We start from the raw sequence: 25,011 nt of genomic DNA, 5'->3' as shown, positions 1-25,011 counted from the left end.
TTCTTATCCGGTTTACACATCTCTCTGGGAGGAAATTGTTCCAAGTAGATGTAGATTGCTGTGTCTGTGGGAGGAGGTGTGTTCAGGATCCTCCTACGCCACCACCTTCCAAACTCCTCTGCCTCAGGATTTAAAAGGATAGAGCCAGGTGGGTTCAAGATGGCTACATAAGAGGATAGAGTCAGAATTTGCATCCAGGAGTACTGTCATTCTTTTCTACATGGTCCAGTGATCTGACTTTCCTAGAATGTAAATGAAACCAGAGAATGAATCTGAGCCTGAACACCTACATATCTGAATCCGTCTTTTCTCTGTTTTCAGGTCAGGATCGCAGCGAAGCCACTTTGATAAAGAGGTTTAAAGGTGAAGGGGTCCGGTACAAGGCCAAACTGATCGGGATTGATGAGGTTTCCGCAGCTCGGGGAGACAAGTTATGTCAAGATTCCATGATGAAACTCAAGGTGCTGTGCAAACATTTTATTTTAAATATCACAGGTTTAATATGACTCAGATAAAAAAAATGATTACAATCATTATGGTAAAAAAAATTTTAGTTGTGTGTTGGTAAATTACTTGGTTCACTGATGAATCCCTGCATTTATTCATTGGGGAGAGAGTTCAATCGTTCAGCAAATGTTTATTGAGCACCTATGGTGTGGAGGTATTTTGTTAGTCCCTGTTTTATAATTTTTGAATGTATCACATTTTATTCAATTTTATCTTCGTTGTTCAGTGCTTGCAAAAATGAAAGTACAAAATCATCAAATTGTGTAGTCCCTTAGATTTTATGAATTTTCACTACTTTGTTATTTTTAAATAAATTTTATGTATTTCACCATATGGTAAATATGGCAAAAGATGCTATATTAAGATAAAAGCTGATTTTATTAATTTTTGTAATTTCTACTAATGTCCCTCAAACAGTTTATGATAAAGGGAAAATATTTATTAAAGTAATATATAACTATATATTGGGATTTGGAGATATCACAAAGAGATTTCTCATTTTAAAGCTTTAAAGAAGACTTCATTGAGAAATCTAAGACAGAAATTGGAAAAATTTTAAATATAGAATATAAGAAAATTATGTTGTTAAATGGCCTTTTTTTTTTTTTTTTGTGAGGAAGATCAGCCCTGAGCTAACATCCATGCTAAGCCTCCTCTTTTTTTGCTGATGAAGACCGGCTCTGAGCTAACGTCTATTGCCAATCCTCCTCCTTTTTTTTTTTCCCCCAAAGCCCCAGTAGATAGTTGTATGTCATAGTTGCACATCCTTCTAGTTGCTGTATGTGGGACGCGGCCTCAGCATGGCCGGAGAAGCGATGTGTCGGTATGCGCCTAGGATCCGAACCCGGGCCACCAGTAGCAGAGCGCACACACTTAACCGCTAAGCCACGGGGCCGGCCCTAAATGGCCTTTAAAAACATACAAAAAAGAACACTGTTTGTTCCCAGATTCTGGTCTTCATATAGTCTATGTTTCTTTTCATAAAAAAATGATGTAAATTATTAGGAAAGAATCAAGAAATAACAAGAAGTCTACAAAACATGCATTTAAGACATAAAATTATTTTCCTGATTATGCAATTCACAAAATGTTCATTGTAAACTATTTTGAAAATACAGAAAAGTATGAGGAGGAAAATTGAAATCATCCACAGTCCCATCACAAAAAGAAAATCAGTGTCAACGTATTTGTGTGTAATTTATAATCTCTCTTTGTATTTTTATATACATTATGTGAATTATACATATATATGTAATAAATTTGGAATTACTATTTATACAATTTTATCCTATTTTTTTCCTCATCTAATAATATAAGCATTTTTTTTTCATATCTTCGAATAGTCCCTGAAGACGCAACTTGGTCAGAACTTGGTCAGTGTAATTTTTTGAATGTAAGAAAAAAGACGAAAAAAATAAGACTGGCCAAGTGCCTGAAAGTATTAAGTGAGACAATATGTGTAAAACTCCCTCTACATTATCTTTTCTTTCATACATGTTTAATAAATCACAGCTATTATTTTTGTTTCTACTATACAAATTTTCTCAGCAGTTTAACATGTTTATCAGATGCTGTCTTCCTAGAGTACGGCTGTAGCAATCATCATTTTTAAAAACATATTTTCTAAACCGTGTATCCATTACTTTTTCTTTTTTTAGCTGTTACATAAGCAAACTTTATTTTAATAGTTATCTATTATAAGGTGTATTAGAAAAAGGTATAAAAGACATCAAAATCATGATTTCACAGATTTTCACCTTGGAAGAGGTTACGATATCCTTTTTTTTTAATAATTAAGCAATTTATGAGATTTTAGGGTAGTCCAGTAATGAGCACTCTTTTTCTGTCAAGTTCAAATCGGATTGATGAATAGACAAAGGAGTCTGACAGCAAGAATTCTAAATTCCAGGTTTATGACTCATAAATGCTGGAATGGAGGACGTGATGGGATACACAGCCACAGTGAGCATCCTTAAAGAGACAGGCTATTCCAGTTGGTTTGTGGGGGAGTTGGATAACTGCAACCATCTGTGGTCCCTCACCTCCTCCCCTGCCCCAGAGCAAAACCTGTGATTCATGCATGAAATCAGAGCAGAATGCATCCTCTCTACCAGCGGGCAGATGGCATCGAGAGGACCCAGAAGAGGCTGAGCCACGTGTGCTCAGCTTCTCTCCAAACTCCCCAATCAGATAGAGCCACGCCTACCTTCCCAAAGAGACCCTAGTCAAAGATGGGGGTAAAGGCCAGGATCTTGATTCTTGCTAAAATTCCTCCTTACTGAATATGAGGCCAGACAAATGGATATTTGCTCCTGACAAATATTAATTAAAAGACATTAAGAAAAGCTCCAGTGACCTGGTTCTCACCCAGAGCCACAAGTCTGCTGAGGAGGAGAAAGGTAGATAGCCATTCACCAAGCATCTCTCACGGAGCGCCTCATTGGCTAGCTGCCTTCGTGGAAATGTTGAGGTCTAAGTGGATATGAGGCAGGAGACAGCCTGCCTTATAAGGGAGAACCTTAAGGTTCTCCCTCAGGATTGACGTTGGGCCAGCCTAGCTGGACTAGGCCTGGTGATGACTGTCGACCTTGCGTGCGTGTGTGTTACTTGCAGTGAAGTGCTCTGTCTGTCACCCCTCGTAACTGTGAGGTCCCCAAAGCCCTAAGAGTTTGTCCTACGATAACACACTCCTGTCAGATGTGCTAAACTTGTTGAGAGGTTCTTGGTTCCCAGACATTTGTGTTTCATTATTTGCAAGTTCCCGAAAAGAATGTTGACATTTCAGCTCCCAGTGGTTTTTCTCTAGGAAACACAGAAACATAAATGATCGATTCTCCATTTGGTCCCCTACCCGGGAAAGGAAGAGACAGAGAAGTACAAAATGCCTCTTAGCCTTGCAGAAAGGCCCACTTGTTCATGTTAGGCCATAGAAGAAAAAAGAATTCTGTTTTCCTTTGCTGGACTCTGTGAAACTGGTGTCTTTTCCTGTTTTAGCGAGTTTTCTCTTGGATTATAGAAATATGAGAGGGGATTCATGTTGTGAACGTGAGTGGGCGATTGCCTGTCCACTAGCAAAGCACCCTCATCATCATATTTTAATTTAGAGTCAACAAAGCACTTTCGCGTATATTATCTCTTTTGATCTTGTGAGATAGATATTAGCCTTCCTGGGTTTTTTTTGTTTTTGTTTTTCGTTTGTTTGTTTTTGAGGAAGATTGGCCCTGAGCTAACATCTGTTACCAATCTTCCTCTTTTTTTCTATTTTCTCCCCAAAGCCCTGGTGCATAGTTGTATATCCTAGTTGTAGGTCATTCTAGTTCTTCTATGTGGGACGCCACCTCAGCATGGCTTGATGAGTGGTGAGTAGGTCCACACCCAGATCCGAACTGGTGAACCCCGGGCCACCAAAATGGAACCAAAAACTTAACCACTATCCCACAGGGCTGGCCCCTAGCCTCCCTGTTTTGTAAATAAGGTATAAGAAGTTCATAGAAGGTAAAGGATTTGCCCCAGAACCTTTGTTTAATCTGTGATAAACCCAGAATTCAAACTTAAATCTCTAGATGCCCAGTGTTCAATAAGAAATAGTTTAGTGCTTAATTATATTGTTTTGTATCTGCATTTAATTTATCTTGATTCCGGTACTAGATTTTAAGCCCCTACCAGTAAGCTACTACCCAATAGCCACACGTCATTGACTTCCAAAGTAGTCAGCTTTCAGAGACATTGGGCAATGGTGGTGGTTGAAGCTATGGTAGAGGGTGAGCTCTCCCAAAGACAGTGCTTGGAGGGCTAATCACAGAGCCCTGAATGTGTCAGTCAGGTCCTGTAAGAAACAGAGCCCACCCTGGCTTGGTGAGATGAGGACACTTTAATGAAGGAGCTACTTACGAAGGGTGGACAAGGTTAAGGTAGCAAACAAGGGCTGGTGAGGCTCCCAGAAACGAGCAACAGTGGGAAGCTGTTTCCACCCCAGGAAGAGTGTATTTACTGGAACCTAGGGAGAGCAGGATTGAGGAGGAAGTCCCCTCCCTCACCAAGCAAAGATGTAGCTACTGCCAGAGATGTAGTAGGGTGAAGGATGAGAAGGAGGTGGGAGGAAATACCCTCACCTCTCTCTCCTTGCACCCTCTGATCTCCTGCCAGTGTCTCGCATTGGTGGGATCCAACTGGAAGCCAGAGGGCAGGAAGCTCAGAAGACCAGAGAATGCAGTCCACAGGGGCCAGTATCTGGGTACTAAGCGGGGCGGAGAAAGATATTTGTATTCCTCTTTTTAACTGGGAAAAGTGAAACTTAAAATGAGGTTTTTTTCCCGAAGATCCTATAGTTGGTAACTAGTAGGGCTGGGATTGGAGACCAGGTTTAGTTCATGGAGCTTTCTGGAATAGCATTCTAGCTTTTCACCCATTCATGCCTGAAGCCTGTTGTGTTGACACATGTGCTTTACCTCTTCCATGAGATCACAGTCATCCCGCCATGTGCATGCACCATGCTGGTGAGGTTTCTCAAGGCCCTTTCCTGGGCATCATCTTATCTGGTTCTCACAGCAACCCCTGAGCTGGATGGGGCAGCCTGTTAATTCTGCCTGACATGCCTGACCCATTCTCTGTGTGTCAGTTCCTCCATCAAGACACTGCCTATGTGTGCCTCCCTGAACGATGCCTGTGTCAATCATTTCGCAGAGCGCGTGGTGTAGCTTAATAATATCAACATGACTACCAGTAATAATGGTTACTGTTATTTATTGAGCTCTCCTTGCATGCTGCATACAGTGCTAAGTGTGGTATGTGCATAGTTCCTTTCAATGTCCCAATACTTTTGTAAGGTAAGGAATATGATTATTCTCATTTTAGAGTTCCTCTTTACTCCTGAGTCTGGGAGCTGGTGGTTCCACTTAGCTATTTTCGGGATATTTTTGACATATCTGTAGTATATTATGTAGTCTTTTTTTTTTTTTTTTTTTTTTTAATCTACACTTCCCAAAAGGCTGTTAGAGATCATTACAGCAGAAGGAACCACAGTATTTGAATCTGAAAGATCACTGCTGAATTCCCTCTATGTCTTATTAGTTCCTTGAGGTTTGGGGACGTCACTTGACTCCCTGACTTTATTGTTTCCTTATATGTCAAGTGAGAGAGAGAATTGTTACTTCCCAGGATCGTGATGTGGGCTACATTCTGTGACATGTAAGATAACTTCTAGCATGTAGTAGATACCCAAGAAATGTTTGACTCTCTAATTTCCAGGTTTCCAACAGTGACTTACTAGGTCAGGTGGCTAATATTTGACACAGAGGCCCGGGCGGCAGCTACATCCACATCTTATGACTTCCCAACCAGAGCTGTCTCCTGGACTTGTGTTAGTTCTTGTAATAGCAATGAATAATCTTGTGAGGAGATGAGACCCTGAGGCATGCGGTCTGTTGGCAGGCTTGCTTGGACTTAGTGTAATCTTTCAGAGCTTGACTCAGGGTCCTGTCCCACAGGAGAAACGTGCTTGATAAAATTGGAGTTTTATTTCCGTAAAGATAGCACTGTGTGGATAGTCCTTCTCTCTCTCGTTTGTCATGCAAAGCTACCACCAGCAGCCCCAAGCAGAAATGCTCCTGGAACATGCATGTTTCTCTTTCCATCCCTTTTTATATGTAGCCATCCTCTCCCAGGGAGCTTTTTGATAGCTACTCAGAACCAGGAAGCAAAGGGGGGTGGGGATAGGATTACCTAGTCAGCACTGCTGTGTGCCCGGAATTATTGCTATTTGATGTTGCAGTAGTTCTAAGAGCCAGGGACTGTTGAGACTGTTTTGGAGATGGAGACATTGAAGCTAGTCTTCCTGACCAAAGGTGCAACCCTTTCCCCACCATGTGCAGTGATGTTCTCACCTAGGAAACAAGGAGGAGGGGCACCCCTCCTCTTGGACCCAGTCCTTCCAATCCTTCCATTTATGACGGGGCTACTTCTTGTTCTCTCTTTTCAGTATGTCTGGATACCTGAGGCTGAAGGTGAGGGTGTGGAGGGGTGGCAGCATAAGTTATTTTACTCCAAATCCAGCCAAGAACACAGATTTCAAAGTCAAATTTTCCTAGGTATGAATTCTGGCTTGTCCGCTACCTGAGTGAGGGAAAGTCATTTCACCTTTGTGAATGCCTGCTTTATGCCCAGCTCTGTTCTGGGTACTGGGCACATAGAACAAATGAAACAAAGTCCCATGCGTAATTGAGGTTTTGTTCTATTGAGCAAAGGCAGACAGTCAACAAATGAATATATAATACATCAGGTGGTAGAAAGTGCCGTGAGGAACAGTGAAGCAGGGAGAAAAGATTGGGTGCAGTTTGGCATGGAGCCGGTGTTACCTTGGCTTAAGGGATCAGAGGAGGTGTCTCTGATAGGGTGGCACTGAACAGAAATAAGAATTACTTCTGGGATTGCAAAGACATACATTGTCCATTCCTCCATGTCCTGAAAAGCACCCCACAGTGAATCCATGGGAAAGCAAGCAGCACACTGAGGAATCTAGAAACCTTGGAATGGGGGGAGACGGGTAAAGAGACAGAAGACTTAGCTTTGGGGGTGAGTCACTCTCTCTAACTCTTTAGAGGGCAGGCATTGGACGAGGCATCTTATGTCAAAGTGTAGCAGCCCTGAGGGGCTGAAGGAGGGAGTGCCCTCCGGGTCAGTTTCGGCAAGAGATTTCAGCCTGCTAGAAAGAGGACACAGTGGAAAGGAATAGGACCCGCTCCTGCACCGCAGTCTAGACAGCGGAGTTGTAGTCTCAGCTTTTTTTTTTTTTACCAACCCTCTGCACCATCTCGAGACTGTCCACCCAACCTTCTGGGCATCATTTTTCTCATCTTGTCAGTTGCGAAATTTGGACCAATTAGTTTTAAGGTTTTCTCTAGCTCTAACATTCTGTACATCTGTGAGTGCGTAAGAGATGCTTGAGAACGAATGGGCGACTCATGAGGGAGTGAATTTCCTACTATAAGGTACGCACACAGGAACTGGACCACAAACTTTAAGGGACAGTCATTCATTTACTAGAAGAAATGAATTTTTATTACATCACTACAGTGTGCCAGGCATTGTGCTAGGTACTTGACACAGATTTTCATTTCATTCTCCCAGCATGCAAGACAGGAACTTGAGGAAGTGGAAATCTCTTGAGAGATTTAGTAATTTGTCCAAGATCACAGAGAACCAGGAGTATAATCCTGATATTCTGATTCCACAGAATATTTCTAATACCCAAAGGGAGGATAATCCAATAGCCTCCAGAGAACGCCCCTTGCTTCTGCCTTCTGGTCATACCCATTGCTGTTGTAGGGGAAGAGGGAGAATCCCCCTCTGCCCTTTCCCTTAAGGTTCTTATGGCTGGCCAAATCATTAACAAGACAGGTTAGCAGGAGAAAATAATACCAAGTTTAATAACATGTATACATGGGAGAAAGCAGGGACACTGCATTTCTCAACACAATAGCAGAAATTCTCGTCTTAAATACCATGTTCAGCTAAGGACGAAGGAGGATGTTGGGGGTGGGGGAAGTCAGTTATAGGAGATTACCACTGAAGCGCAGTAAACAAGAGTAAGGTTATTATGCAGATTTAAGGCCTTACTTTCTACATTGATAAGTTTCTAGAAATGAGGTTTTCTTCCTAATATTATTCTTCCTAATACAGAGAGGGAGACACCTTGACAAATGGAGATTTCCCTTATAAATGTAAATGTTTGTCTGGCAACTCCTCGCAGGGCCATCCAGAGAATGTGACCAGAGAGACAGAACTTCCCATAAGATGGGCTTGTTGGTGCCTTTTCTATTGTAACATCTATTTTACATTATATTACAGCCATCAGATAGAAGATCTGTCCCAGGAAGGAGTTACTATGTCAAATTCTTTAGGCAGTTAGTGGGGGAGGTCAAATGTCCCTCAGAGAAAACAGTCAAGGTAAAGAGATAGACTTCAGGGTGGCCAAATCTTGATCTCCCACACTGTCGACCACCGGCCATTCTCTGAGACTGATGTAGAGCACTTGCTGTTATGAGAACAGCACAAACTACTTTTATCTCCTGGAAATATGAAATAATTATTATTTTAGACTTTTCTGCTCCTAAAAGCCCAGAGCCATAACTGCGGAGAGTTGGGCTTAATCTCGCCCTCTCTGGAGGCTCACAGTGATGAGGGGCTAGAAGCCTTGACACACCTAAGGCAGAGTCAGCAACAGTCCTGGAGGGTAAACCCCTGACATGGCCTTACCCTCTGAGTTGTACCCTAATATGAAGCCCATGCTTACCTGCCACTGGCCACCACAGAGGCTAATTAAAAAAGCACATGTCTTAACTCTTAACTTAATCATATCAACTTTGGGGGACTCTGGATAGCGTAGTCATATAACAGTAATTTACTGAGTTCCTCCTGCCCTCCAGGGACTGTCCTGGGCACTAGGGACAGAGCAGTGAGCAGAGTAACATCCCCACCTTTTGTGACATTGAGCTTCTAATTGACTCATCTTCGGTTTATAAAACAGTTTGGAAAAGTGGGGAAATAAAGTCCTGATAAATGGAATGCATTTGATAAGTACTTTCCTCAAAAGCACGGAAAGGTTAGGGAAAAGGGTAGGAGAAAATACAAATGTCTGTGGGAAAAAATTGCAAACCATAGGCATATAACTATGGTGACCATATGTTTCCAGACAAAACTGAGACATGCAGCCTGGCAATAGTTTTATTTTCTTTCTAATCTCTAAAATTGATTCATATGAAAACTTTTTCGAGAAATATAAAAATAAAATCATATTAGGAATATATTCAGTGGCACACCTTTATTGAATAGATTAAAATCATGTCCAATACAAAACCCAGCAAAGATATTGATAAGAGGACCATATGGTGTTTATCTGGGGATCACCAATTCTGAGCCGAGTATCTAGGCACAAAGGCATTCTATAAATCTTGATTAGTCAAATGAATTGATGTTCAGATACCTATTTATACAACGTTAGAAGAGCTAGGATATATATTACTCTAAAACATCAAGAAGACGCGAGCACATCCGGTAGGGAAACGTGGAAGGGGCGAAGGGAAAGGAGTGTGCATGATTGGTAGCATTGGTTGATGGTATCTGACATGCCTTTGGGACCAGAGGGAATTTTCAAATGAAAACACTGAAGTAAAAACCATGTCCTTCCTTTCAACAGGGCGTTGTTGCTGGCGCTCGTTCCAAAGGAGAACACAAACAGAAAATCTTTTTAACCATCTCCTTTGGAGGGATCAAAATCTTTGATGAGAAGACAGGGGTAAGTAAAAGAATCACATGGCATTGTGAAATTGAATCCATTGACAGGTGTGCCCTTAAAAGCCTCTACTCTCTGGGCAGGAATATCAAAAAAGCATAAAAACACATAAAGCAACTGACAAACTTGATCAACTGTGATCGTCCATCAAAGGGAGGCTCTTCCCTGACTTGGCTGCAGTGTGACTGCACCGTGTTTCTTATAGTGTAATTGTGATAAAAGTGTCACATAGTTCTGGTAATCTAATGGGAGATTGATGAGCTTTGAAGAGCGATGGGTAATGTGACAGTTTAAGTTAAATTTCTTTGTGCGTTGGCAACTTTAATGACATCTGTCCTAGCCGGAGACACATGGAGGTCTTTTGACTCGATCAGAGCGTCCAGACCCTCTTAAGTTGAACCTGTGGCACCTTGCAATTGCTGTAATCAAAAAGAATAAATGGAGTTTTCAATCTCAAAAAAATCTGTCACTGTATGACCAGGAAATGTAAGGGCTGATAATGTTTGTTGAACCCACCAAAGAATTGATTTGTGTTTTCATCAACCTCCCAGGGGGAATTATCTCCCAGATTTATCCCCAGGGCTTGCCTGACATTGTCTGTCCTGTTCGTTGATGGTAAGGGAAAAACAGAAAAACCTTCTATGATCTGTTTTGTCAAGAGAGTGGGAGTCAAATGGACGTATTTTTCCTTTTATTTATTCAGAGCTTTACAGCCTGTAAAATACCTCCACATATACCACCTCCTTTCAACTTCACAAGATAATTTATCAAGCACTGTATAAATAATACTTAACTAGCCAATTTACTTAAATTGAGTCATTTTGCATTATTATTTTCTCCCCTTTGTGTGACTCATATTAGGATACCCTATAGGTAGTAGGATGATAGCAGTAAAAATGGGTTTTCTTGAAGAAAAGTTACTCCTGAATAACTAGTAATAGAACAGATATTGGTACACCCATGTTCATAGCAGCATTATTCCCAAATAGCCAAAAGGTGGAAGCACCCCAAGTGTCCATCAATGGATGAATGGATAAACAAAATGTGGTTTTACATACAATGGAATATTATTGAGCAATAAAAAAGAAGGAAGTTCTGACATATGCTACAACATGAATGAACCTTGAAGATATTATGCAAAGTAAAATAAGCCAGTCACAAAAAGACAAATTCTGTAGGATTCCACTTATATGAGGTATCTGGAGGAGTCAAGTTCATAGAAATGGAAAGTAGACTGGTAGTTGCCAGGGCCTAGGGGGAGGGGTGATGAAGGGTTAGTGTTTAATGAGCACAGAATTTAAGTTTGGGAAGAGGAAAACAGTGCCAGTGATGGATGGCTATTATGGTTACACAACAATGTGAATGTACTTTATGCCACTGAACTGTGCACTTAAAATGGTTATGATGAGAAAATTGTGTTATGTATATTTTACCACAATAAAAAATCACTAGTAATAATAACTCCCATTTATTGAGTAACTACTATCTACTAGGTACATATTAGTCACTTTATATACATTATTCAGTTTTGTCCTCACAACAGTCTTGTGAGATAATAATAATAGTTATTTCATCGAGCACATAATATGTGCCAGACATTGTTGTAAGCCCTTGATGAGTACCAACTCATTTAATCCTGCCAACAACCCTGTCTCCATTTTCTAGTTGAAGATATCGAGGAAGGAAAAGTATATGTAACTTGCTGAAAGTAAGTGGTGGTGGAGACAGGATTAGAACCCAGGCAGTTTGGCTCATGAGTCTTTTTACTTAACCACAATACCTGTTCTCTCTCAGGATAAGTGACTTTCCCAAGTTCACCCGGCGTGTAGGCAGCAGAACTGGGATTTAGCCTTCAGGCCTGAGTCAAAAATCAATGCAGTTGACCTCTCTGTGTAGAGAAAGATGGGCCTACCTAGGGATGCCTTGGTAGAAGGGAGTTCAGAACGAGGGCAAGAGCATCTGTAGTAAAGGAGCTTGAATGCAGCGAGATTAAGAGCCTAATGGAAGCCTCTCCTGCCCTAATAAAAATAGAGTTTCGGAAGCCAGGGAAGTTTTCCCTTTTCCTGGGCAGACTATAGTTTGGAGACCTGTGCTCAGTTTTGAACTTCACATTTTAAAAAGATTACAAGCAAATCAAAGAATATCCTGATGAGGGAGACCAGGGCAGCTGGGAGACTGGAGACTATGCTCAACCAACGCTTCTCAACACAGATGTGGCCTCCTGGGCTCCTGGGTGATACGTGGGAGGCAGAGAGCTTTGGGCTTGTAGAAACGTGGAAGATATTATTGATTCCTTGGTATCGTTTATGGTAGGAAGCCAAGTAATGTGGGTCAAGCCTTTCACGATGATTCATATGCCCCAATATTATGTCATCATCTCTAGTCTCCTCCCAATTCCATGCCTGCCCATCACCATGACAACTGGCATAACCAAAGGGACAGGAGTGAGGCAGAGTATCAGACACTTTATCTTGTCCCCGGGGCCATGTTTTGGGACTTTGTTCTTCCATCGTGTACCCCACCATCAAATAGGCTGTGCACAGACAGTTCAAGTCGTAATCACCAAATTGTAACTGATGAGAAGAGGTGGTTTAAATCCTCCCTCAAGGGTCACTCGACTGGCCACAAAGAATGATACCACCAAACTTTATGACACTGTTTTTGATTCTTTAGCTGGATACAAAGAGAACAACAGTAAAATCATTATTTCAGCCCAAAGCCGTTTGGCTTTGTGGGAAAAAATGTCAGATCCCTAGTGGAGAATCAGGATGAAGGCAGAGTTAAATGATTTGTGTGTGCTTAGTCTACTCCAGTTCTGTTTGATTAACATTAGGCCTCTGTAGCATCCAGCTTCTACAACCTTAGCTTGTTAATACGCCTCAACAGGAGTCTGGGGAAAACTGGTGGAGAGGATTGAACTAAGCCTGAAGTAGAGACAATAGGGGACAGAGCACCCCCATATTATAGTGTTCATTTCTCCAAAACGTTGTCTAGTAGAATTAGGAGCTGACTTTTTCTGTGTGACTCAAGGATTAGAACCAAGACCAGGTGATAGAAGTTTCTAAGAAGCAGTTTTAGTTTATGAGTAAGAATTTTCTACCAATCACAGCTGTTCAACAGTTAGATGGACCACCTTCTGTGCAAATGAGTTCACCATCGCTAGGAGTATTCAAGCAACAACCATATGATGAGGAAATTGTGGAAGGGAGTCAAGTAGAGGATGAGTTATTGAACAAAGTCACGTCTAAGTTGATTACTGAGACTAGTTTTAAGATTCTGTTTCTCCCTTAAAGTCATCCCCATTGATGTGGTTTATCTTCAGCTAAATGGAGGTTTTTCAAAACCTCTGCTGGAGATTATGAGCAGGAACAGTTTACTAAACCTTTGTCATTGCCCAGCAGGGGACTGACTGAATTGTGCAGGATAGGAGTCTAAGTGAAGTATTTGTCCTACTTTTCAAAGAAATGGAAAACGGTCTTTGTCATTTGGAATGACAAATCTTCCTTGTTTATCATATCTAAAGTATTCCTGCTCAAGCTTGACTACATTTTTTTTTTGCAAACTAAGAAAAGAAACATTTGCAGAACGTGACAATAGCTAGAATTTTAAAATCCAAAAGCTGTCAAAAATGTTTTGATCCCAATTAAAAAGACCCTTTGCAGCAATTTACACCTTGTCTTGAATTTCAAAGTGTTCTTGATTCCAATCTTGATATGAGTAAATTTTGTTTTATTATTAGCATGTTTCAGGGAATAAATCAATATTAAAAGCTGTTCATATTTTCAGATACCTAGGTATTGCTAATATATCAAAGAGATCAGTGGAAATGCAGAAAATGTCATATATAAACTTATTGTTATTAGTAATAGTAGGAGCGGTAGCAAATTATGAGTAGTAATGGTTTTATGTCAGTAAGTTACTAGATGCTCAGATTAGACCAATGGACACCAAGGCAAGAGCCATGTCATCTTCGTTTCACAGATAAAGAAACTGAGATTCTGGGAGTGTCCCTGACTTGGCCATAGACTCAGAACAGACCTTCCAACTCCAAATTCTGTGTCTTTCCAGGGAAACTCATTGACTCTCTTCTCTCCCCATTTATAATTTTATTCCATAGAATTATTATAATTTTATGCCATAAAAAATCATAAATATTGCAGGACCCTAAAGATAAGTCTGTTTCTCAGGAAGAGGGCAGTGGTCTGCATCACCTTTTCAAGATGATGCAACATCTTGTTGCCACAATCACGTATGAATTTTGCTGGTTCGTTTGGTTCAGCTGACACTGATCAGGCACTGCTGTGTGCACCATTCTAGGTATATTGCAACAGTTCCATGAAGTAGATGCTATTATTATCACTGTTTTGTAGATGAGAACACTGAGGTCCAAATAATGTAAGTCATGCAGCTAATAAGTGGCAGAGCTGAGATTCAACCCAGGTAGTCTGGTCCAGAATCCTTGATGCTAGTAAGATATTACTACTAACAACATACCTGTCTCAGTCTATTTGGGCTGCTATAACAAAAATACCATAAACTAGGTTGCTTATAAACAACAAGCATTTATTTCTCACAGTTCTGGAGGCTGGGAAATCAGAGATCATGGCCCCAGCAGATTCAGTGTCTGATGAGAGCCCACTTCCTCACAGCACCCTTTTGCTGTGTCCTCACATGGTGGGAGGGGCAAGGATGCTTTCTAGGGCCTCTTCTTATAAGGCAACTAATCCCATTCAAGAGGGCTCCACCGTTATGACCTACTCACCTCCCAAAGGCCCCACCTCCTAATACCATCACCTCAAGGGTTGGAATTTCAGCATATGAATTTGAGAGGGACATAAACATTCAGAGGATAGCAATACCAAATTTTATAAATTATTTCCTTTTATATATATTAGAGCAGATTCAATATTATCCCCGTCTTATTGTCACCATTATTCAGTTTCCTTCTGATAAGCTTTCCTGAGTGAAGATATAAAAGATGGAGTTACAACTGGGACTGTCTTGTGGGTAGAATGTTGGCAGTATAACAGTACACGGTCAGGCAAGAGCATATTGGATGCCTATTCTGTGCCATGTGACGCTCTGTTTCCTGGGGATACAAAGGTGAATAAGACGTGGTCCTTGCCCCTGAGGTGTTCACAGCCCGGCAGTGAAACTAGAGTCACAAAGTGAACTGACAGCTGCTAAGACACACGTGTGAATGGAGTTGTCAGTACTCAGGGGCTTGAGACCAAGCTTTGCCTAGAATATTCAGGAAGGTTTTCACAGAAAAGAGCACACTGACTTGGCAGTGGAGGAGTGAGTTGGAGAGGACCAGATAAGCAAGTCAGGGAAGAGAAAACTGTATTTCTAAATGCACACATGTCTAAAAGAGAAAGATATGTGTGTTCATTCATTCTTCCCTTTAGGAAATATTTATTGAGCACCTCTACAAACACACAGATGAACAAGACCGGATCTTTTTGTTCATCACTGTTGTCTATCCAGTTAGCACAATGATTCCCACATAGTAGGTGCTCAGTAATACTTATTGCGCAAAAAATAAATTGGCTAAGTGATTAAGAATCAGCAAATGTACACAGAATAACTAGGGCATAGCAGGGGAGAGGGAAGAGTGGCCCGGGATTGAATATTGTCCCTCATAATGGAGGGTAATGCTGTTTTAAATGCAATGGCTACACTTAAATTTCAGGGGTGATTTAATAATTTATTCTTCAGTGAAAACCAGGTGTCACCTTATTTGTGTCTCCTCAAAAGTAGGACTGTACTTCCTTCAGTTCTAACTGGATGTTTTGAGTGAGGTTTGGGGAGAACAGCGGAGGTAGAGGAAGGGAAACTGGTGCTGGGGAGGGAGACAAGGAGGATGATGAAGGGGCTGTAGGGCAGGATGCTGGGACCAGGAGGTCTGTGTGACATCCCTGTCATCCTGGGAGCCACTGAAACAATACACAAGACTCTCACAAGACTGGATTAGATAATAACTGGCCTGTGAGCAGGACTGTATGGTTTATAGCAGGCTTTTGTGGATCCTGTCTCATTTGACACCCAACAATTCTTGGAAGTTTTTATTACCCCTCCCCACCCCCCTTTTTACAGGTGAGTCAGCTAAGGTACGGGAAGGGTAAGTGGCTTGCCCAGTGCTACTATGTGTAGCAGGAATTGAATTCAGATTCACATTTGACAAATCCTAAGCTTGTTTTCTTTCTTTTACTCTTTTACTTCTTTCTTTTTCTTCAACTCGTCTCCAGTTGACTGGCTGTGACCTTGTAATGGGTGTTTTGGAAATTTATGTAGGCATTTTTGGTTGTTACGGCTTTTGGGGGAGAGGGTGGTAATACAAGAATTTGTCAGGGGCCAAGGATGCTAGACATTCTGCAATGTACAGGACAGTCACACACAAGAGAAATGCTTCCTGTGCCAGATGACTTTCAAATGTCTTACTGGATATTCATGTAGATGAAAAACCTATTTATAATTACCTGAATCTACGACCTAACTCTACTTTACATATAAGCAAAGTATTTTTGTGCCATATCCATAATACTGAATTTTTCAGAAGTGCAACTAAAGTGAGAAATATGTACTTTGTTTTGTTGGAACCTCACCAAGAGTTGTTTATCATTTTGAAAAACCAGGCCACCGTGCTGCTCTTCATACCTGAGTTACCAGCACGGCACTGCTGGAGCGGTGTCATGTGTAGCTCCCATGATCACCACCACTTGACTTATTTGTCCCTCCTGTAAAAATATCAAGTATAAAGAAAAGAACATCAACAATATTGAGTTGAATGCTCTCTCAAACCCAAATGTATTCATTATAAGAAAGTGCAAACATGTGACAATGCCATCATATGCTGTTGTTGTTGTAACTAAGCATTTATACACCCAACAATTCTTGGAGGTTTTTATTATCCCCAAGTAGAAATTTACATTATTTTTCATCAGAAGTCATCTTCTTTTATTTCTCCTTTATGTTATAATTAGGACATTTTGATTTTCTGAAACTTTATCTGTGTACGTAGATTATATAATCATTCCAGACAATAAAGGAAGAATTACAAAATATTTGTTAAAAAAAAGGAGGTATTGGGTCAGATAAGGTTAAGAACCTCCGTCTAGACCATACTACCATTTTCATTGGTTCATTCACTTATTTTCATTCATTCATTTCACAAACGCTTACTGAGTGAAAAGGACATTCTACTTGGTGGATAGAGATGAACCACCCTGAAACCTTTCCTTTGAGAAACTTATAGCCTCAGAGGTGAGACCTATATACGTAATTAAAAGCGCAAAGCAAGACTAATGAGTATAATGAGAGAAAGATACAAAATTATCGTGCAAGTTCAAAATAAGAAGTGATTTCTTTCATCTGAAAAAAATATGGACTGATTTAGAAAGAAAAGGCTGAATCTTGAAGGATAGACAGGGTTTGGAGTTGGCGATATAACAAGATCAGTGTCCAGGCCAAAAGGACCCCAGGGAGTGTTTACTGAGGCCCTGAAGTGGCAAGTCATGAAGGAGGCAAGTGTGGAGAGGAGTGAGGTGCTCGGTTGTTCTGGATGGGAGGATGTGTGATTGCTATCAGTGAGAGAAAACTGAGAAGGTAGACAAGGGCCAGATTGGAAGGCCTGGAGTGTCAGACCAAAGAGTTTTGATGGAATTCTGTCCATTACAGCCTCAGTTATTCTGCAGTGTACTCTGCGGCCCTGAAGCTGCACTAGATATAGCATGAGGGAGGTACAGTGACTACAAGGCCACCCTTAGCCCATAACATGCGTTTGTGTGCAAATCAGGAAAAAGGTCCCTTTCTTTAAGACTCATTGCCATTTGCTGGGAAGCTGTTGCAATAAGTGTACACATTTTTGGTAACTATCCCATGACCGGTTCCCCTTAGAGCTAGGCAGTGCACACCCTGCCCAGCTGTATGTAGCAGATCTAGAAGTATCATAAGTGGATGAGCAGAATGCTAGGGGTACCATCCTACTGTTTCCTGTGCATACCATGCACTGCCCACCTTTCATAATTTGCTCAAGGTAACCTCTCCACTTTGAATGTCCTTTGCCTCTCTTTACCCAGTGAACATCTCATTTTTCAGGGTCCAGTGACGTCAACAACAGTAACAGCAGCAATACAGCACAACAATTACCATTTATCAGGCCCTTTCTCCAGGCCAGGTGCTTTATTAAACTAAGTGCTTTACGCATTTCATCCTCTGAGCAGGATTCATCTCAGGTCTGTCTGAATCCACAGCCCACACTACTCACTAGTATGGTACTGGCACCAGAGAGGTTAAATGGCGTAGTGGAAGGAGCATGGATTCAAGATCCAGGCTGCCTTGGAGCTACTCCTGGCCAACTGTGTGGCTAGAAAGCAATTTTCTTAATGACTTTGTGCCTCTGTTACTCATCTGTAAGATGGGGATAATAAAAAAGTACCTATCAGTCTTAGGGTTGGTGCAAGATTAAATGAGGATTTAATTTAATCCCCTAAGACTTAGATTAGTGCCCGGTATGATAAAAAGCTCTAGCTGTTAAATAATATTATATTATTAGCTCTATTGTCCCCTCTCTGGTATGGACTTTCTTAGGTCCTCTCAGCGGGATTAAGAAATCCTTTCATAATGTTCCTAGCATCCTGTGCTCACCTTTATCATAGCCCATGATCATCTCTATCATAGTGAGTTGACTCATGCTCCCATCAGACTACATGCTCCACAAGGTACCTTGTCTCATCCATTGTTGTATCTAGCATAGGCCCTGGCATGTGACACTGATGCTAATTGGACACTGGAGGAAGGAGAAAAGCAGGCAGGGAGGGATGGAATGAAAGAGAGGGAAGGAAGGAACAAGGAAATAATGAATAAGTCAACTTATAATGAAATGCTAATTGTCTGAGCCAGATATTGGAGCCCAAGATGCTCATACCAAAGATGCTAATTTTGCCATACACTCATGCACAGGCAGTGAGTACAGAAGGAATAATGTACATGATGCAGAGTTACCCAGTCCTAGCATATCAGGGATAGAAGGTCCCTTGGCATTGACTAACCCACTCATTTACAAGTGAAGAAACCTAGAACCCAAAGAGAAATGCCGCCTGAGACCTCCCAGGAAATTATATGCAAAAAGCCTAGGCTCTGACACTACTGGGGACGGATCTGAGTCACTCCCTGATGCTCACAAAACAGGAGGTAGGAGGTGTCCTCTTCCCCCCTCCACTTCCTTATTTTGCCTTTTTTTTCTCTGTACAGTCTTTTCTTTCTATACCTTCTCCAAACGCTTTGCTTGTTTGCGTCAACGTTCAGGCTCTTGCATGCCCAACAGCAGCCCCACATCCATTTTAATATCAAAGAGACTGAATGAACATCTAAGGGGAAAAATTGGGTCTCTGTATGCTTAGTGTCATTTTGGATGATATTGAATTTTAATTTATCACAATAAAAAATCAATTTATACCTCAAAACCAACATATTTTTATAAATTGGCTCTGTCAGGAAGCTGCCTCTGAAAGATAATTTAGACAGGGGATAATTCATGACAGGGGAGAAGGATGTTCATATTACCCTGGAAAGTGAGACCATGAATGTTTTCAAGAGGATTTGGTAAACTTAGAAATGTAATGTCTTTCCCTTAATGAATCATTTTATCAATTTTGGTCTTTAAGGAGATAAAGAGGTAATATTTTCTGTGCTAGCTACTTTTGCATGCTTGGTCTCATTTAATTCAATCCTCTAAGAACTCAACTAAGAAAGTCTTATTATTCCCATTAAACAGATGAGGAAACTGAGACCCAGAGAGGGTAAGGAACTTCCACAAGGCCAAATACCCCACAAATTGCAGAGCTGGGAACTGACCCCAGCGTGGCACGGTGGTACAGCCCATGTTCTTTTCAACTCCCGGTGGAGATATCTCTCTCCTTCAGGGGCATAGTTAGGGCCTCTTGCAAGCAAGTGACCATTCACTTGATCTCCAGGGAGAAAAGTCCAAGTGCCCTTACGGTTGTCATCATGCAGACAGGCCCTGTGACTGAAGATTTATGAGCTACAGTTTGGGCCTCTGAAGGGCTGTGTGAGCCACTGCTCTCAAAGTTGCAGAGCCTAAATATGCAGTGTGACTTGAGTGTGGCTCATCTACTTGCTCTCTGGGACTCTATTACCTCATCTGAAAACTGAGAATCCTTTCACAAACTTTTTCTTAAAAAGCCGAATAGTGAATGTGGCTTTGCGGGCCATGTGGTCTCTCACAGCTATTTAATTTTGCCATTATCGCGTGAAAGCCACCACGGACAATATGTACAAATGAGCTTGGCTGAGTTCTGATAAAACTTTATTTGTAAAAACAAGTAGCAGGCCCATGAGCCATAGTTTACTGAAGCTGTTCTGGATGATTATTAAGGAGTCTGCTAATTTTTTCATTCTGACCCCGTTATGAGCACTGTGGGAGAGCAGCATGAGCGCAAATGAAGATCTCTTGTTCTTCATCTCTGGGCACTTATTCACCGCTCCGTGGTGGCTGACTTTTGGGATGGGTGTAGAAGTGCTTTCCATAAACTTTGAAGATAAATATTCAGCTCTGAGGAATACTTATTGCTACCAATTGTTAAGCACTAATTGCCAGACGCTGTGCTAAGGGCTTCACATATGTTTTTCTCATTGAATTCTTGCGATCCATCTACTAGTTACATATTATTATCATCCCCATTTTACAGACGAGATGACTGGGATTCAGGGAGGTTAAGTCACTTGACCAGAACTACCCTTAAATTTTTATCCATTTATTCATTCAACAGATATTCATTGAGCACCTACTGTGTGCCAAGGAGTGTTCTCAGGGATGTGCACACATTGGTGAATGAACAGAACGTCCCTACCTTGTGGAGTTTACATTCTAATGTGGGGAGGCAGAAAAGAAAGAGTAGACGTGCATAAATAGTATACTCTGTTAAAAAGTGATAAATGCTATGGAACAAGAAACAGTCAAGCAAGGTCAGAGTCTTTCCCACTGTACTTTCTTTGTCCTTTGCAACAGGGCCTGTGGCACGCGGGCATTGTAAATCACAGACATGAACGTGCTCTAGGAGCTACCTGTAGTTTTGAGGGTCAACTGAGTAATGGAGAAAGACACTTCTGAAAATTTTCATCCAAATTCCAGAGGCTGTTACACTTGACGAATCAGAGCTGTCCGTTTGGGTGTCTCCACTTTTATTTAGACGGCTGATTGCTTTATATGGGGTCCGCTGTTTATTGTTTTTCTATCTCGCACATTTATTTTAAAATTTATTTATTTATTTATTCCCCCAAAGCCCCAGTAGATAGTTGTATGTCATAGCTGCACATCCTTCTAGTTGCTGCATGTGGGATGCGGCCTCAGCATGGCCGGAGAAGCGGTGCGTCAGTGCGCGCCCGGGATCTGAACCTGGGCCGCCAGCAGCGGAGCGTGCGCACTTAACCGCTAAGCCAGGGGGCCGGCCCTCGCACATTTATTTAAATTTTAATTTAAAACTCATTTTCCTTGACTGCACCCTGGTTATTTAATCTGGCTTCTCTTTCTACAAAGACACCCCTTGCCCGAGGTGTTTGCATCGACGTGGTGAACTGTAAGTAGGCGCAGCACTGATATGGTGGTTCTTTGTGTTTCTCTCAAGTCCTTCTCGGTGTCCCCCTGATGTGGAGCCGCATTAACAGTTCTGGGTACGATACAGGAATGTTTTTCTTAGCAAGCGAGAGATGGGGTCAATGTGAGAGCCTGCAAAATCCACCTCTCAGAGGAGAGTGTTCTGTCTAGGAAATGTGCATGGTGGGACCTGAGGTGTTGATGACCGACGTCATAGAAAGAGGTCTGGGTTTGCTGTCAGAAGGTCTGAATTTGATTGTCACTCAGTTACAAAAGTGCGGGTTGAACTGTAATGATAAAAACAACGACGACAATAATAGTGATGATGATGATAATGATAACGCTTACTGTTGTCCCACATTGTGTAAGTGCTTTCCACACATCTCATTTCATACTTTTGTAAATCGCTGAATCTCTTAGTAGCTCAGTGTTCTCTTCTGGAGTATGAGAGCAGTAATTAACTAGCCAATCTTTATAGCAATCTTACAAGATAGAGGTATTATCTCTTGCTTATATAAAATGACACTGAGGTTGAGAGAGGTGCAGTGAATTGCCAAGATGTCTCAGCTGGGAAAGAGTGCCCTGCCCGCTGCATTATTTCATACCATCCCAGTTTACTGACTAAGGCCAAGAAATTGGTGTGAAAGTGTCTTACATTGACACTTAGATGTTTCCTGGAATAAAACACATCACTGGTTTCCTGGTATACTTTTTCACCTCTGTTCTTTTGTTCTGTCATTACTGACTATGTATATTTTAATTCTAGCATTAACAGTGAGGTGAATTGCATGCCCTCACATTTTTATTTCTTATACTCATAGTCTTCTTGCACATTTCACTGCTTTTCTACAGACTAGGAATAACCATGCTAAACTGGTAGAGCCCTCGCATGTCCTGATTACTTGCAAATATGCAAATGTGAAAGGTGGGGAGAACTTTAAACAAAGAAACAAACAAAAATGCTAGACTGAGTAATTTTAGGGCAGAGTCCATGATTTGATCATTCTTGTATCTCCTACCTCCTGGCATGTTGTAAGCTCCCAGTAGATATTTGTGAAATTGCACTGAATTCCTCGTTGTGGAAGTCTAACAGCCTCTAATTCACCTCCTTGTCTAGCTGTGTCTACCTAAAGCCTTTGGTTATTAAACTCTGTCAACAGTTGTCTCCCTGAGACAGAAAATGGCTGCTTCACCCTCTCTGCTGGTGGGTTTCAGTGATACAACCCATTTTGCTCCAGCCATATCTGTCCTCCCCAGGATTCCTTAGAAGGTTGTATAAAATATATCAAAGGTTGCATATAATGTATTAAATCTCAGCTTCCTGTGTTGTTAATAACCATATTGCATAGGTAACACGTTTTCTCTGATTTTCCTCTCTCCCCATCCGTCTAACTTACCTTCATCTTCTCGGTCATCCCTTTTCTCCTGCTCTCATATGCATGCATATATAGCCCCTTATTTCCCATTGCCATATATATTTTCCAAAGACATTATCAAGTACCTTTTATGTCTAAGATATAAAATATAACTGCTATAAAAGAAGTATAATATATTATGCAAATTGAAAGGAAGGTAGGATCTAACTGAGGAGAAGGAAAGGAACTAACGTTTATTGAGATCCTGCTCTGTGTTGGAGCTCTAACTAACTTTACAATATAAGTTCCTAGAGGACAGAAATTCTTGCCTTTTTCTACTGATCCTGTGCCCTGCCAGGGAAGGGGGAGCCCTCGCAAGGGTGGGAGTTCCTTTGGGGACCTGTGGGGTCTACACCTCAGAATTTTGATGCCCGGGCACCCAGGTTCCTGGAGCATGTGTAAGTAAGCATGCTTTGATCCGAGGGATAAGAGAGAAAAGGTTCGCCCAGCAGAGCTGGTGAGGATGACCTGAGAGTGTTATGTCTGCGGTGCTGAGCGAACTACACACTCTGACTCATTCAGTCCTCACAATCACTCTATCAACTATAGGACGAAGCCACAAACATGGGGGGTGGGAGGAGAATAGAAATGCTCTGGGTACTAAGGACAAAGGTCAGTGATGTCATACCTCTGACTCGAGCCTGGGGCCTCACAGTCTGTCTGATGATCCCAACACCAGATGCATGTGCAGCCGTTTCAGCCGTGGGCAGCTCCTGTACTATGGCTTCAGCCACATATTTCTAGTGGGATCCCCCCAGCTGCCTCAGTCACATAGCTCAGCGATTTGTCTGCCAGAATGGCTTTGACTTCTTAAACTATTTAGAAAATCGGGAGATTTCAAATCTGTAAGAAATTACCAGGGAAGCATGGCCTCACTATTTAAATATGAAATGCCTGCACCTCCAGAGACTGAGGTCTGAATTTTTCATGATGTCTAAGACATGTGCCGACTATTTTGAAATTATATATTTAAAATTTTGAAAATAAAGTGGTACTGGCAATTGTCTAAATTCAAGACAGTCATAACCTCACTTTTAAGGAGAAGATACTTCATCTTCTATATAAATGGGTCCGAGGAGAGTGTCTGAGACTCTGAGATCTGGAGATGCATCATCTCATGACTCTGTGCAGTATGATATATTCACCCATGTGAAAAGACGTGCATACTCTTTCATGTTGATTTCCATGCTGTCAAACTCTGTGCCTGTGTTTTTTTCTGCTTATCTGTAGCCTATAGTACAACCACTCTAACACTTAACAAAAACTTCATCTGATACAGTGATAAAAAGGATCTCTTATGTTTGAGAATCTCTTTGCAGTTTTGAAAGTACTTTCACTTTTTTTTCTTACAACTAATCTTCACATTGATCTTACAAGATATGTATTACACATGCAGTTTTACTGGTGATGGACCTGGAGCTCAGAGAGGTTAATTGCCGGCCCAAAGTCACACAGTGATAATTGATGGAACCTAATCCTTATTTATATTTAATGCTTTTCCTTTATAAAAGTAGCATAGATTTATTGTAGAAAATTTACAAAATATAGAAAAGTTGTAAAGACGAAAATAAATATTATCGGAAATGCCACCACTTAGACATAAACCCAGTCAATATTTCAGTTGTATGTAAGATCCATCTTCTTTACACTAATATAATTTTTTTTCAGAATTGAAATTAGACTATACATGCTGTTTTGTAATCTACATTTTTACTTATTTACATCTTTTCTTTTATTAAATATTTTTCTATAGTATCATTTTCAATCACTGTAAAGCATTCTAGCATATGAGTGAAAGAGAGTTTAATAAACACCATATTGTTAGTATCTGCATCTTTGGGAACATCTTTTATACATATCTGTGATTATTTCCTTCATTAAATTCCAGAATTACTGGGTCAACATGTATGTATATTTTTAAGACTTTTGATTTTTTGGGGGAGTCAAATTATGTTCTAGAAAGTCGCACTGTCAGATGTACAAATACTGTCTGTTTCACTGCGTATCTGTCAGCATGGAGTATTAGCATTTCTTTAAAACTATAAAATTTTAAACTTTTTGATATTAAACTTTGGTTAATATCTCTGTCTTAATCTCATTATCTGCTCACAATGGTCAATGTAGCAATTAATTGCAGAGTCTGTCTTTTATCCTCATGGCACTAGTGGTCCTTTGGCTTTACCTAC

At 41.0% G+C, this 25,011-nt stretch overlaps 1 protein-coding gene across 1 annotated transcript in view; it reads left to right on the top strand.

Annotated features, from left to right (window-relative positions):
• DAB1 (DAB adaptor protein 1) overlaps window positions 1-25,011 on the top strand; it is a 277,882-nt gene that overhangs the window by 140,191 nt on the left and 112,680 nt on the right. Inside the window, exons 3-4 of the mRNA XM_058552526.1 lie at window positions 322-461; window positions 9,701-9,799. Coding sequence (XP_058408509.1) covers window positions 322-461; window positions 9,701-9,799 — 239 coding nt within the window. The remainder of the gene's footprint in view (window positions 1-321; window positions 462-9,700; window positions 9,800-25,011) is intronic.

Source organism: Diceros bicornis, chromosome 13 (assembly GCF_020826845.1).
Source record: "Diceros bicornis minor isolate mBicDic1 chromosome 13, mDicBic1.mat.cur, whole genome shotgun sequence".
In the NCBI taxonomy this organism is placed as follows: Eukaryota; Metazoa; Chordata; class Mammalia; order Perissodactyla; family Rhinocerotidae; genus Diceros; species Diceros bicornis.
This window is presented reverse-complemented; position numbering and strand designations above follow the sequence as displayed.